Source organism: Mandrillus leucophaeus, unplaced genomic scaffold, assembly GCF_000951045.1.
Source record: "Mandrillus leucophaeus isolate KB7577 unplaced genomic scaffold, Mleu.le_1.0 Scaffold399, whole genome shotgun sequence".
NCBI classification, from domain to species: Eukaryota; Metazoa; Chordata; class Mammalia; order Primates; family Cercopithecidae; genus Mandrillus; species Mandrillus leucophaeus.
The window spans coordinates 834,170-848,943 of record NW_012104242.1 but is presented as its reverse complement, the minus strand read 5'-3'; the positions used below and the strand labels follow the sequence as shown (position 1 = coordinate 848,943).

General features: G+C 45.2%; 1 protein-coding gene across 2 annotated transcripts in view; it reads left to right on the top strand.

The window, feature by feature from the left end:
- Positions 1-14,774, top strand: part of LARP4B (La ribonucleoprotein domain family, member 4B) — a 79,025-nt gene that overhangs the window by 51,809 nt on the left and 12,442 nt on the right. For both annotated transcript variants that reach the window (XM_011991554.1, XM_011991553.1), the window contains exons 8-13: positions 4,643-4,753; positions 5,877-5,930; positions 6,017-6,226; positions 9,750-9,856; positions 10,299-10,550; positions 14,635-14,680. In XM_011991554.1, coding sequence (XP_011846944.1) covers positions 4,643-4,753; positions 5,877-5,930; positions 6,017-6,226; positions 9,750-9,856; positions 10,299-10,550; positions 14,635-14,680 — 780 coding nt within the window. The remainder of the gene's footprint in view (positions 1-4,642; positions 4,754-5,876; positions 5,931-6,016; positions 6,227-9,749; positions 9,857-10,298; positions 10,551-14,634; positions 14,681-14,774) is intronic.

The window sequence follows — 14,774 nt, the reverse complement described above, 5'->3', positions numbered from 1 at the left end:
GAGTGCAGTGGCGTGATCTCGGCTCACTTCAAGCCTTGCCTCCCGGGCTCAAGCGATTCTCCTGTCTCGGCCTCTCGAGTAGCTGGGATTACAGGCGCCTGCCACTGTGCCTGGCTAATTTTTGTATTTTTTAGTAGAGACAGGGTTTCGCCCTCTTGGCCAGGCTGGTCTCGAACTCCTGACCTCATGATTCACCCGACTTGGGCAGTAATTTTAGGGAACCACAGTATCTGATAGCTTAAAAGTAATGAAAAGCTATCTACTGTTACATGTTGCTGTAAAATCTGCCATTTATCCAGATGCCTAAACTGAGTTGCTCTGTGTAGTAAACACACTGATGGTTACACCTTGAAATCATGAAGCAAAGTCTTTGTATAAGGGCTGCGAACTTAGTTTATCCTACCTCAGAAAACGGGCTCTGCCTGCTCTGGGGACTTGCAGGACACAGGAAGCCTGGGTTTGTCGTTGGTCTCATCTCTCATGTGATTTCCGCCTCGTCATTCATACTGCATCTTTCCACACACCTTCTCTGCCGAGGAAATGGACATCGCTGCTCAGGCTTCCAAATTTAGCTTTTCAGTCCGAGTGGGTTAGTGTGTGTGAGAGTTTCTTAAGGAAAACTAGCATGTGACAAAGGTTAGGATTCCAACAAAGTTCTCTGCCTGGCGTGAGAAATTCTGTTACTCTCATGTAAGTATGGTCCTACCCTAGCAAGTTTTACCTTCTGTTCAACTCAGCCTGTCTTTACTAGTTCTGTATTGTAGTATGTGGAGAAAAAGAATTTCGGATTATAATTTTTTCTTCCTATTTTTATTAAGGGTCTGAATATGAAGGACCAGCATATTTCTTGCTTTTTTTTTTTTTTTTTTTGAGACAGTGTCTTGCTCTGTCATCCAGGCTGGCATGCAGTGGCGTGATCTTGGCTCACTGCAACCTCTGCCTCCCGGGTTCAAGCACTTCTCCTGCCTCAGCCTCCCGAGTAGCTGGGATTACGGCCTCCCAAAGTGCTGGGAGTACAGGTGTGAGCCACCGTGCCCAGCCGAGGACCAGCATATTTCTTATGACTAATTTGGACATCTATATTAAAGTAATATTTAAAACTTAGATCCTAATTTTTAAGACTTGAAATGTTTGTAAAACTTTAACCAAGGAGAATTTTCTGCATTTAGCAGTAGACATTGATTTTGGAATATTTATATTATTCAAAACTGCTGACCTTATATCTGTTGTAAAACTTGAGCAATGGAAGTCTTAAGAGAGAAGGTTTAAAGGAAACTTTGATAAATTAAAAGTTGGGGAAAAAAGGAAGGAAAATAAGTAGCCTAAAACAATCCACGTAAGAAAAGAAGTTCCCAAGGACTCTGTATAATTTTTATAGAGCCCTTCTACTGGGTCTTAGAAATGTGGGCTAGGAGTTTCAGAAAATTCTTCTTTAAATGTCACTAGGTGCTTGTCAGTGATGAATACATTTTAAATACTGATTCTGATTTTCTTAAAAATAGGATTTTCCCAGAGGCAGAGGAGTCAACCATTCTTGCCACTAGTAGACTGATGGTCTAGTAGCCTGAAAGTATTATTGTTTGAGTTTAAAAGTCATAATCCTAATTTACCATTAGTCAAGTGTGACTTTTGCGTTGATGTGTTTTGTCTTTTAACCAGTAAGCATTTACCAGTGATGGGACAACAGCATAGGGCATTAGAATCCCTGGAATCCTTTTTTGTAGTTCATTTGGTTGTCAAGTTCCGTTTGTACTTTTTGAAGTGTACCTGGCTAGAAATTTTTTATGGAATGGCCCTGTTTTTCCTTGTTGCTGTTTTTCTTCTGGTGTCTGGTATGGATATAGCCACTCTAGCATTCCTTGATTGACATTAGTATGGTAGGTCTTTTCTATCCTCTTTTAACTCGTTTGTGTTTTCGTATTTAAAGTGGATTTCTTGTGAGCAGTGTGTAATTGGGTCTTGCTTTTCTTATCCAATCTGAAAATTTCTGTCTTTTTTTTTTTTTTTTGAGATGATGTCTCACTCTGTTGCCAGGCTGGAGTGCTGTGGCGCGATCTCAGCTCACTGCAACCTCTGCCTCCTGGGTTTAAGCGATTCTCCTGCCTCAGCCTCCCGAGTAGCTCGGACTACAGGCGTGCGCAACCATGCCAAGCTACTTTTGTACTTTTAGTAGAGACAGAGTTTCACAGTGTTGGCCAGGATGGTCTTGATTTTTGACCTTGTGATCTATCCGCCTTGGCCTCCCAAAGTGCTGGGATTACAGGCATGAACCTCCTCACCCGGCCCAGTTTCTGTCTTAATTCAGAGCGTAGCCCATCTACATTTAAGAGGTTAATGATATAATGATATGATTAAATTTAAATTCTTCATCTTGCTGTTTGTTTTCTGTTTGTCTCTTCTGTTCTTTATTTTCTTTCCCTTTTCCTTCCTTTTGTTTGGGATTAAATGTGTATTTTTATCTCCTTTTTTTGACTTATTAGGTATAACTCTTTGTTTCTGTTTTTTAGTTGTGCGTTAGGGCATGCTTCTCCAGCCCGTGGGCCACATGCCGCCCAGGATGGCTTTGAATGCAGCTCAACACAAATGCGCAAACTTTCTTAAAACATTATGAGTTGTTTTTTTTTTTTAAAAAAAGCTCATCAGCTATCGTTGGTGTTAGTGTATTCTATGTGTGGCCTAAGACAGTTCTTCCATGTCCAGTGTGGCCCAGGGAAGCCAAAAGATTGGACCCCCTTTCTTTAGGCTTTTCAGCTGACCCTCTCACTGTAGTGGAGTCCGTGTAATTCACAGAGCAGCAAACCTCTTGACCTTACAGCCATGCCCTCCCATTTACAGCCATGCTCTCCCATCTACAGCCATGCTCTCCCATCTACAGCCATGCCCTCCCATTTACAGCCATGCCCTCCCATTTACAGCCACATTTACAGCCATGCCCTCCCATTCTCCACTTCTGGCCTGTGCTGTTGTCATACATTTTAATTCTACACAGTCATAAGCCTCACAATACATCGTTGTTGTGTTTGCTTTAAACAAATCATTTTTAAAAAGAGATTAAAAATAAGAAAAACGTGTTTTATGTTTATTCAGTATTTACCATTTACAGTGCTTCTTATTCCTTTATGTCAATCTGGACTTTCCTTCTGCCTGGATATTCCTTTAGCATGTCTCGTACAGGTCTGCCGATGATGAATTTTTTTCAGCTTTAGTATGTTTGGGAAAATCTTATTTCACCTTTATTTATGAAAGGTATTATAGATTTCGGGATTGATGGGGTTTTTTCCTTTCTGTGTTTTAAAGATATTCTCTCTTCTGGTATACGTTTTCTGTGGTTTTTATCATCATCCTTCTGTGTGTAATAAGTCTTTCTCTGGCTGCTGTGAAGATTTTACTATTGGTTTTAAGCAAGTTGATTGCAATATACTTTGGTGTAGATTTCAAACTTCTTGTACCTGAAATTTATCAAGCCATTTTGTTAAATGTTTTCTTCTCCCTTTCGCCCTTTTCTTCAGAAAGTGTCTAGCCAGCTGTTTATTTTATTTAGTGTAGTTTTAATTTCAGACACTGTATTTTTCATCTCCAGTGAAGTTTGATTTGGATCTTTTTAAAAAATCTTCCATGTATGTTTAACATGCTCAGTCTTTACCTTTTATGGGATATGGAATATACATGCAGTAAACGTTTTATGTGTATTAAGTCTATCGTCTCTATCATTTCTAGGTCTAATCTTTTGCATTATAGGTCATATTTTTCTATTTCTTTGCATGCTTTGTGATTTTGGAGGAGATGCTTGGCGTTTTAAATTTTACTTTACTGAATATTTTTGTATTCTAATAAATATTCTTGAGCTTTGTTTTGAAATGCAGTTAAGTTACTTGGAGCCAACTTGTTAGGTGGAATCAGAGCAGCCTTTTCTCGAGGGCTCATTTTCCCCACAGCTGAAGCAGTGCCCTTCTGAGCACTGTCCCTGCTATCCTGTGGGTTTAGGAGAGTTTCCCACGGTGGCTAGTGGGAAAACAAACCATTCTGGTCTTGGTGAGCCTGCCCTGGGCTTGTTCCCTCTCCTCCTTCAGGCGGTTGTTTTCCAGGCTGGAGATGTGGGGAAGGCCGTCTCAGGCTTACCCTGCGGGCTCTGTGGCCCAGGCACTGAGGGCCACCAACCCCCCGCACCCCGTTCATGTCCCTCTCAGGGATCACACTCGTGTACATGCTGGGGTTCAGGGCCTGAAACCGTTCTTCATGTATTTTGTCTTTGTTTTTTAAATTGAGTCATCTGGGAGAGTAGATGTAGTCCATCATGGCCAGAAACAGAAGTCCAAGCAATGTTTTTATTTTTATTTTTTAAAGTTGTGAAATTATCAGCCCAGAAAATGGCATGATAGTTTTCACATTAATTCAGCTTAATGGTATCTTGAGAGCAGGGGAAGCTGTCAGCTGTGAACTGTTTTTCTCTATGGCATTGTGATTGATTCTGGAAGCCCTGCTGAACCCTCATCCTTTTTGGAAGAGAAATTTACTAGGCATCATGGTATGTTCGTTTGTTTAAGGATCATTCCTTAAGATAATGCATTTGTTAAAAAATTTTTGGTGAGGACAAAAAGTGGCATTGTTGAGAATTAATTTCTAACATCTCTATTTCCTGTAGGAAGTAGAAGCACTATTTAAAGGAGATAATTTACCAAAATTTATAAACTGTGAATTTGCATATAATGATAATTGGTTTATTACATTTGAAACAGAAGCTGATGCACAACAGGTAAGTTCTTTCCACCATCACCCTATGAATTGCATAGTTTACCAGTTTTTAGTATTAGTGCATGTTGGGACTAAACTTGGGCATTGAGATTATTTGTGATAGTAAGTTCGAATATAATCTGCAGAGGAAATCAAGTTGTAGAAACTTAAATGAGTGTATTTGTATGGATAATTTTTATAGCAATATAAAAAGCATGTGATTTTACTTTCTAAGGACAGCAAGCTAAGCAACCTAGGAAAATCAGTTTTGTTCTTCTGTCTGGGCAGAGAAAAGTTTTACTATTTGCAAAGTGTTGGGGGGAAATTTGAACCTAATCTTCATCTCCCAGCAGACTTCATTGTATGTTGGAAGATGCTTTTAATGGTATTGAGAAGTAAGCTCTGTAAGGAAGTATAAGGAGTTAGTAGTTTTCCTGCCCTTAAGGGAAGGAAACATCTTATTTGTGGGAAAACTAACACATGTATTATAAAGTGTTAAATGGTATAAACAATATCTGGGGTTCAGAAAAGAAAACACAGAAACCTGAAAGATGGGTTTGAATTGGATGGCGGGGAAAAGGGGGACGGAAGATAGAGTAACCATGTTTGTGGAGCTGAGCGTGAGCTCTGCCAGCCTGCGCGGCGAAGGTGATTGGATGAGACTGTATCAGAGGTGCAGGGCCTTCACGGTTTTATAGGGGTTTAATGTAGAATTAGTGTGGAGAAGAACAAGGAGATATGTAAAGAATGTTATGATCCTAATCCTTTTCCTTCCTGTCTGGTATTTCCTGAACTGCATACTCCTAATCTGAAATTGGGATTAATACTAGGAACTCAGTATTCATCATTTTCCACCAGGTCAAGGTTCTTAGCCAGTGGTCTTTGGGAGACATCTATGGCATCTATTAATACTTACAAAACTGTGTACAAATCTTGTTTGTGAGAATTTGGGGTACACGTTCCATAGCTCTTATGAGGTTATTTTAAGGGATCTGTGACCCAGGGGGTGTCAAGAATCATTATTCTAAGTTCTGTTCACCATAATTTAAATATATATTTCCCTATTTGAGCTATTGAGTGAACTATTGGTGCCTCTTATTCATAAGGTTAATCGAATGGAATTTTGTACTTAATTTTGCCCTTAGGCTTACAAATACCTTCGAGAAGAAGTCAAAACTTTTCAAGGAAAACCAATTAAGGTAAGCAAGACCATTGGTTATTCTTTGTTTATTTGCAAATTGATGTTCTTAAGTATTCTAATAGAAACTTACATATTTTCACACAGGCGCGGATAAAAGCAAAGGCAATAGCTATAAACACATTTTTGCCAAAGAATGGATTTAGACCCCTGGACGTGAACCTGTATGCCCAGCAGCGCTACGCGACATCGTTCTACTTCCCTCCCATGTACAGCCCCCAGCAGCAGTTCCCCCTGTACAGCCTGATCACGCCCCAGACGTGGTCAGCAACGCACAGCTATCTTGACCCACCCCTGGTACGTCTTTACTAGGAATTTATGTTGTAGACACTATGCTAGATAATTTGAAGGATTAAAATCCTCATCTAATAGGAAGCCAGATATGTGTGCAGTCTGACATAGTAAAATAGACCTTCAAGTTATGTGGGGGATTTTAAATTTAGTTGAGAACAGATCTTATGCATAAAGAACTTTGGATTGCTGTGATCACAATCCTCCCCTCTCCCCTCTCCCCTCTCCCCTCTCCCGAGCTCTTGTCATGCAGCTCTTAGCAAGATACAGAGGGCGGTAAGAGCTGTAGTGTACCTGGTGTCCCCTACACAGAGGACAATGCAAGGGGATTAACCGAGGAGGAAGAGGTGTTTAATAGGCTTCTGACAGCAAGGCCGAGGAGAAGGCCTGCTCTTTCACCAGCCTTATTTTACTCACTTCTCACCAGCCTTAGAGTTGGTTGACATGATTAATTTTTATGGATTTTGGCCTTTGTTAAGGCTGTGGTTGGAATTCATAAGTCTGTACTGGATCTTTGTGTGCTGCTATAGATGCTTGAAAGATCAGGTGGGTCCTGGGTGGGAATTAGCATGAGTTTGGTGGCATTGGATGCACAAGAGTCAGCAATACACGGATGAGCATGTCCTTGAAGCTGCAGTCTAGTTGAGAAGTGAAGATGGGTTCACGGACTAGAGGTTTGCATGAGGTAGCAATGCAGGTTAGTTGGAATTGGAGAGATTGAAGGGTAGTATCCATAGAAGGTTATGGTCAGGAAGCAGAAATTGAGTTAGTAGCTTTGAAGAGTTCATGTCCAGGGTTTCGCTGTGGACTAAGGGAAGACTGGGTGGTCCTCGGGGTCGGATGGCTGGGAGCCAGGCACCCTGATGGGCAGGGACGTCACTGCTGACAGGCAGAAAAGGAGGGTAGGTTCAGAGTAGAGTGAACTCGAGAAAACAAATGCCTGTATACGGAAAGTGAAGATATGGGCCCATCAAACAACTCAGGCTGGAAAAGTCAAACATGCCAAGGAGACACGCGTACAGAATGTGTACAGAATGGCAGAACACAGACCAACAGGGCTTATCAGGGATGGTGGTGTTGTCTGGGTTGAGCTTTTCGGGTTAAGTACGAGTTTTTCAGAAGGAAGTTTCATGAACAGAAGATGGTCGTGGATTCAGGGGTGTTGGAGCTGAAGCGTAGACAGGTGGCAGGGAGTTGGGGAGCGAGCTGGAAGTTTCCAGGCCTAACTGCACAGGTGCTTAGCTGTCCTGAGGCTTGTGGGCTTTGGCCTAGTGCTTGTGGGAAGTAGTCTGAGGTTTCTAAGCAGAGAAATGAAACCATACTCCATTTATAAAATAGCTCCTAAGGCCGTGTGAATTGCAGGCGGGGACAGGGAGAGATTTTCAGAGGCCCCCAGTACCCCTTGAGCCTGGAACCACAGCAGTAGAAGAACCTTTGGTAAAGTTACGTCTGTCTCTTTTGAGTAAGTCCTAATGGTAAGAAAGTTTCTGGTTTTTGAAGTAGTACATCTGTAAAAGTGTACCCATAGCTGAGTACTTCCTTTTCCCAAAAGCACATCATGAGAGAACCTCAGAGAGACTTTAGTGCATAGGCGCTGGGTGTTGAAGAATCGTCGCTGCACGTGGCTTGCCGTGCTTGTCCTTTTAGTTCTTCCTGCAGCAGTTGCTTCTCCCATTTCTTTAATCATGGTTGACCCTCTTGGGGATCCTTGGGGTCCTGGGTCAGCTTATGGCCTTGACTCGTGTTGTATGTTCAGACTGCGGTGTGTGCCAGCCAGCTGGTCCTGCTCTGACTCTTGGAACTGGGGCTCCCCATCGCAGCCTTTTACTTGCTCTAAAATATGTGTGTCCTTTGTTCTGCAACTGAAGAAGTCATGCCTATTAATCCCCAACAAGTAATAACAGGAAGTTATAGCATTAATAATCAACTTTATTTTTTATATATGACCAATTTTTTTATCTTGAGCAAATTTACTGGAATATCAGGGCTCTGTCTGTAAAATGACTTGCTTGAAATGAATAGTCCTCATTGCTCTTCCCATGATTTACAGCCTCAGATCTAGGTCTGCATCCACGGCTCCTCCTGTGTGGTGTATTTTTTTTTTTTTTTTTTTTGAGACGGAGTCTCGCTCTGTCGCCCAGGCTGGAGTGCAGTGGCCGGATCTCGGCTCACTGCAAGCTCCGCCTCCTGGGTTCACGCCATTCTCCTGCCTCGGCCTCCCGAGTAGCTGGGACCACAGGCGCCCGCCACTGCACCCGGCTATAAGTAGAGACGGGATTTCACCGTGTTAGCCAGGATGGTCTCCATCTCCTGACCTAGTGATCCGCCCGCCTCGGCCTCCCAAAGTGCTGGGGTTACAGGCGTGAGCCACCGCGCCCGGCCATGTGTGATGTATTTTTAAAGAATCCGATTCTTACAGCGTATAGAGTCTCTCGAGTAGCAAATTGGAGATTCTAACTTGCCTTTTGTATGATTTTATTTTGGTCGCAAGCTATCTCTAATACTCTTTTTCTGTTACATCTTCCAGTTAGCTCTCATTAAGGAGAATTACTTGCTTTTTTCCTTTTCTTTCTCTTTTTCTCCGAACGAGGAGAGGGCTCTGTGCCTGTGTCTGTCACTTTAGTGACATTGAGGGTGTGGACTGTAAGGCCCTCAGGAACTAAGCGCCCTGCGTCAGGAGCATTAGGAGCAAAATGTTAGTGATTCAGAATGTATTGGAAACCATGGATCCAGAAGCCAGAGAATTAGAGTGATTGATCTTGGTTTTTGTTTGTTTGTTTGTTTTTTGTTTTTCTTTAAAGGAACTGTTTTAACACTAAGTTTTATCTTACTTTTGTATGTGTCTAGATTTTAAAAACATTTGGCCGATACTTAAAATTCTATGCTCAATATTTTTAACTGCTTAAGATCTTTTAGGGATTCTGTGGCCCTTTCTAATTTTCTTCTGAATCTTATGTTAGTATATTTGCATGCCATGTTTACCTTGTGACTTGGGGAATAATGATGACATGAAAATACCCTGGTCTGCAGAGCAGGACTTGTGTCGAGGTAAAGTAAAGGCGCTGTCAGTCTGTGGTTGGATCAAGCCGAGTGAGCAGCAGTAGGGTTAGTGCAGGTGCAGGTGCTCCTGAGATTGAGAACGTTGATGAGTTGTATTAAAGCCATCAGGAATCAAGACCTGTTGACTTCCTGCGAGCGATGGAGGTAGTATCAGACTTACGTGCTAAAGGTTACAACACTTGTTGGAGCCCACGCACTCTTGACCACGTCTTTCCTCTCAGTGCCAGTTTCCACGTGTCAGTTCTCCTTGCTGGATTGTTGTAAGGATTGGCTGAAAGGATGCACGAAAGCTCCAGCCTACTTCTAAACAGCACCCATTGGCGATAAAATTGTAAAATACGTGTCTCAGCATGAGTCGTGACTCTGACAACATCAAGAAATGCCGTCGGTCTCCACAGATTTGTTGGTATTAATGAAATTGAAGTCTGTTTTATGGTTTCTTTACTTGTCTGTTTTCAAATGAATCTAGGTAACTCCATTTCCAAATACTGGATTTATAAATGGGTTTACGTCTCCAACGTTCAAGCCTGCGGCGTCTCCTCTGACTTCTCTCAGACAGTATCCTCCTCGAAGCAGGCAAGTTCCGGGGCGTTCCTAGTGCTTTTGGTCTTTACGCTATTGCCCTTCCGGAGCTGGGATGAGAGAGCTTTGATCACTAATCCTGCTCCTTGCAGACGGAGCCACTTGAAGCACACAGCTGCATTCTGTGAAGACTAAGCACTGCCATCTGGCGTGGGTGCCTGCCTCAGATTCTCTGAGAGGAGGCTCTGGGGCAACTTGTACACATCAGGTGTGCCTGATTTTAATTTGGGCCTGGACGGAAAAACAGCAGAATCGTGGCACATTGTTAATAGATTTGTATTATCCTATGTGGTAGGAGTTAACCATCCCAAATCCTATTTTTATATTTTATTAAATAGAAAGCAGATTTCAGCTTAGCTATTCCCTGTCAGTATGCATGTTATGTCATGCCTTGATCATTTTATAATTGAACACATGAAACCATTTTTATTTACAGGAATCCTAGTAAATCTCATCTGCGGCATGCAATTCCTAGTGCGGAGAGAGGACCTGGGTTATTAGAAAGTCCTTCAATATTTAACTTCACTGCAGATCGATTAATTAATGGTGTCCGGAGTCCACAAACAAGGCAAGCAGGTCAAACTAGAACACGGATACAAAACCCTTCAGCATATGCCAAGAGAGAGGCTGGGCCTGGGCGCGTGGAGCCAGGCAGTCTTGAATCTTCTCCTGGTTTAGGGAGGGGAAGGTGAGTTGTTGAGCAGCCACTGTGTACCATCGTAAACTACTAATATTTTTAAAATTCTTTAATTTAGGTCTGTTTTGTAATTGTCTTTAAGTATATCACAGAAAATCTAATTGAAGGCTATAAACATAAAGGGTTTTATGTAATTGTTGAGACTTAAATGGCTTCATCTTTTTTGGAATATGAAATGGTTCAGTGAGAACTGTAGATGTTTTAGATCATTGTCTGTAGAAACATTGGCGCTCAGCAGTCATAGACTTCATGCCATGTGCCTGCAGTCTCCTCTTGGCAGCATCCCTGGCTCACCAGGCCCCTCTGCGAGAGCAGTGTCCAGGCTCTGCCCCATGGCTGCTGGCCTGGTGCCCTCCAGCGGGGTGTGCACCAGGCACTGCAGGTGGAGCCTGGAGCGGGTAACCAGGCAGATCAGGATTGAAGTCTGATCTCACTGGAGGGTTGAGACTAGCCAGGATGGGTCGTGGTTGTGCTTCCTGCCCACTGTTTTTGGTTTTAATATTTTTTTGGCATCAATCCTGTAGTTGGTTTTTTGTTTGTTTTTAAGACAGGGTCTTGCTCTGTTGCCCAGGCTGGGGTACAGTGGCACGATCATGGCTCACTGCAGCCTTGAACTCCTGGGTTCAAGCAATCCTGTTGCCTCAGCCTGCTGAATAGCTGGGACTTCAGTGCACACCACCATGCCTGGCTAGTTTTTAAATTTTTTGTAGAGACAGGATCTCGCTGTGTTGTCCAGGCTGGTCTTGAACTCCTGGCCTAGAGCCATCCTCCGGCCTCCGCCTTCCATAGTGCTGGGATTACAGGCGTGAGCCACCGCACCCGCCCATTGTTGATAAGGCCAGTCCTTGCCTTGATAAGGACTGTCAGGATTTCCCTTTCATAAGTGACAAACAAGTGACTTGAATTCCTGAACTTTTTCTGAGTTTTCTGTACACAAAATGTATAGCACTGTGCCTCATGTGCAGACCCCTCTTCCTGCTGTCCCCATGCACACGCTCTGTGCAGTGAGAATTCAACATGAAGAGGCATCAGAAGCATCTCATTCCTGCCCATAATGATTAAATGAGCACATAGGAGTTGCTGCAGGGATTGTGCAGTGGCCTTGGAAGGCACCATGGTCTGGGAGAGCTGGCACTGGGCTGTCTCACAGGAAACATGGCGTCAGGCTGGCTTAACAGGCCTTGGAGATGCAGAGCCAAAAGGGGCCCACTGTGTCATGCAGAGTCACTGACTTCAGGGAGCAGTTGCTAGCCCTGGGTCTCAGTTTGGGGTTCTTAAGGCCCAGAAGCTTGGAGGGAGGAGGGCTGCAGAGCTGGGGCTCAGACTTGGGACAGAGCCCCACTCATCAAGGCCATGTGGCTCCCTCTGAGGGGCATCAATTGTGGGCATGGTGTGGAAGGAGGCAGACTAAATGGACAAGACCCCTGGCCTCAGCCTCCTGTGCCCTTCAGTGTGCCCTGTTCCTATGAGCGTCACAAGAAGCTTCCTGGCAATGAAAGTGGGGCTTGTGGAATTCCAGCTCCCTCACACAGTGTCTACCGGTGGCTTTGAAGCAAGAGTCCAGCGCTTGCTAATGAGTGTGCTCCACCCAGGATACCCTTGAACAATACCTGAACTTGCAAATGCTGCAGTGGTAACAAGTCTATGCTTTGGCCTAACAGATGCAGATTTTGCACCAATGGAGACCCTCTGTCTCCCCACCAAGGGAGGACAACTGTCCTCCCACCTGAAACCTGAGCACTGCAGCAGGGAGTGGTTTAGGAAGCGTACACTGCTCAGTGGGCGGGGAAGGTGCATGCCGCTCCTGCAGCCTGTTTCTGCAACGGGTCCTGAAGCCAGAGCTGATCTTCATAACGTCGTCCTTCCCTCTGTGTTGAGAAAGAGCTTGTTCTGTTTCGCAGGGAGTGCCCCAGGCCTTGCTTGCCCTGAGAACCTGATCCCCAGCAGCCTCCACCTCCCCTTTTTGGGAGGGTTTGTGTTGTTTCCATTAACTTTCTCTATTGGGCCAAAGTGCTAAGATACCCTGGAGAACCCCTTACCGAAGTCCAGACACACGTCCCTACCCTTGCATGGCGGCCATGGCAGGGCACAGCCCAGCCGGGTTGAATGGCGTGAGGAGCCCCAAGTGCCAGGTGGCTGCCTTGGTGGAGCTACTGTTAGGGTTATTTGGGGGAAGCACACCTCTTCAGGGTCTCCTCACACCACCGCATTCAGAGTCGCAGGTGTCACCGTGGTATTTCTGTGGTGCTGGCCACCACCCTGGGTCCCTTGCTACCTCTTCTGAGCTGGAACCCGCCATGGCCCTGTCGGTGAGCCTTGGCTTGGCCAACCTGCTCTCTGCATGATGGGCACTGACGTGTTCTGCAGCTGCAGGTGGGCTTCTGGGTCCGACACGGGTTACGTGGAGCCCAGTGAGGGTGTGGGGAGTGTTGACTGGGCCCACTGATGGTGACTGGGATAGGACTCCATGGCAGGCAGGTCTGTGTCCTGGACACCACTGTGTTCCAAGGGATGGGTGCCCCTGTGTCTCAGCCGGTAGTGACGAGCAGGCTGCCTTTGGCGGAGGGATGCCCTCTGCCGAGCCCTGCGGGATGTCCTCTTCCCATGTGGCTGCTGTCCCTCACTCAGGACAGTGCCTCTGGGCAGGCAGGTGCTGGCACCATCCATCTCACACCCCTCCCAGGTCCCCAGGGCCAGTTGAGTCCTGTCCCACTCCGGACTCTCATCCGGTTGCGTTCCTAGCTCTGTTCATGAGCCATGGTAGCCCCACCTTTCCACCAGTTCTGAATCGTGGCACCGCGGAGTGGGCGTTCAGCTCCCTGGGTTTCCGGAGCGCACCCTATTAGGGAGTGGTGCTGAGCCAGGTGTGTGCTGGGATGGCTGTCCATAATGCAGGCCCAGGTCCCTTTCTCCCTGTGAGGCCGCAGGCAGGGATCCAGGACAAGGAGCACCAAGGCCCCTGTTCCTGCAGGAGGGTGGGTTGTCAGGACTCGTGCCCCACCTGTGGCTCAGTACTCACCCATGTCCCATAGTCTGGCTTGCAGTCTCCGCAAGGCCCCAGTAGAAAGCCAGGAGCTATTTCCAGGAAGTTTTCTGTAGGAGATAATAGGGATTTGCTCCAGAATCCTAAAGGTTTGTGCCATCCTTCCCCTAGAGGGGCTGGCCCATGGTTCCACGGAGTGTTCCAGTGTTAGGCCATCTCAGGCAAGACTACTTTTTGGTTTTCTGTAAATGAAGGGATTAGTCAAGACTATGTCTGAACTCCTTTCTAAGTTATGTAAGGCAAGGCTCTTGGGGGAGTCTTTGCATTCCATTAAATTATAAATTGAGATTAATGTGTGTCATGTGACTTGTTAGTCCGCATAACCCTGTCCAAGGAAATGGGAATGCCTTGGCCATCCTAGTGTCCCAGGTCTCTACGTGAAGTCACCACTTAATCAGTGTGTGTCCTGTGGTTATCAGCTGCGTGTGTGGCATGGCCTTGCTGCCTGCAGGGGGAGGTCCAGAACGTGGTTCCGGAGGCTGGCAGGCGAGGACAGGAAGTCTTTGGGGCACAGAGGTCCTTGTGTGGTTTTCGTGGGCAGAGGTCCGCCATGGAGGCAGTAGTGGAGGAAGCCGAGAGGGCGGAGGAAGGGATGGGACGGAGTATTTGGGATCTTTTAAATCTGATGTAAAACAAATCTGCACCGGGAAAATTCTTACCACCATTTTAAACAACTCACTGATGGAGCTCCGTCTCAGATTTTATGTGTCTTGTCATTTCGACCCACGGGATCTTCAGTACTCACGTCTCAACAGACCTCCCAGGGAGGCACCAGGGAGATGGTTTGAGTCCGTGTTTTCTTCCGTTCTCTGTCACTTGCCTGGACTTCGCGTTAGTCCCTTGCTGTACACTTTGTGTTGCTCCGCTTATGCTTCTTAGAGTTGGGATTCTAGACTTGAAAGTCATCTTTGAAAGGTTTTAAAGTGATGAAGACTGAGTTGATGTGTACTTTGCTTATGTGAGTGCAAACGTGCTCAACAGTAAATTCTCCACGTGGGAAAAAAATAACAGTCTTTCACTTTCCACTCCTAGGAAGAATTCCTTTGGCTACCGGAAGAAAAGGGAGGAGAAGTTTACAGTGAGTACATAAAGCATATGCCTCTTGACAAGACATTTAAATCTAATTTATACCAAACCTGAGATTTAATTAAATGGATTAAGGTTAAGACACA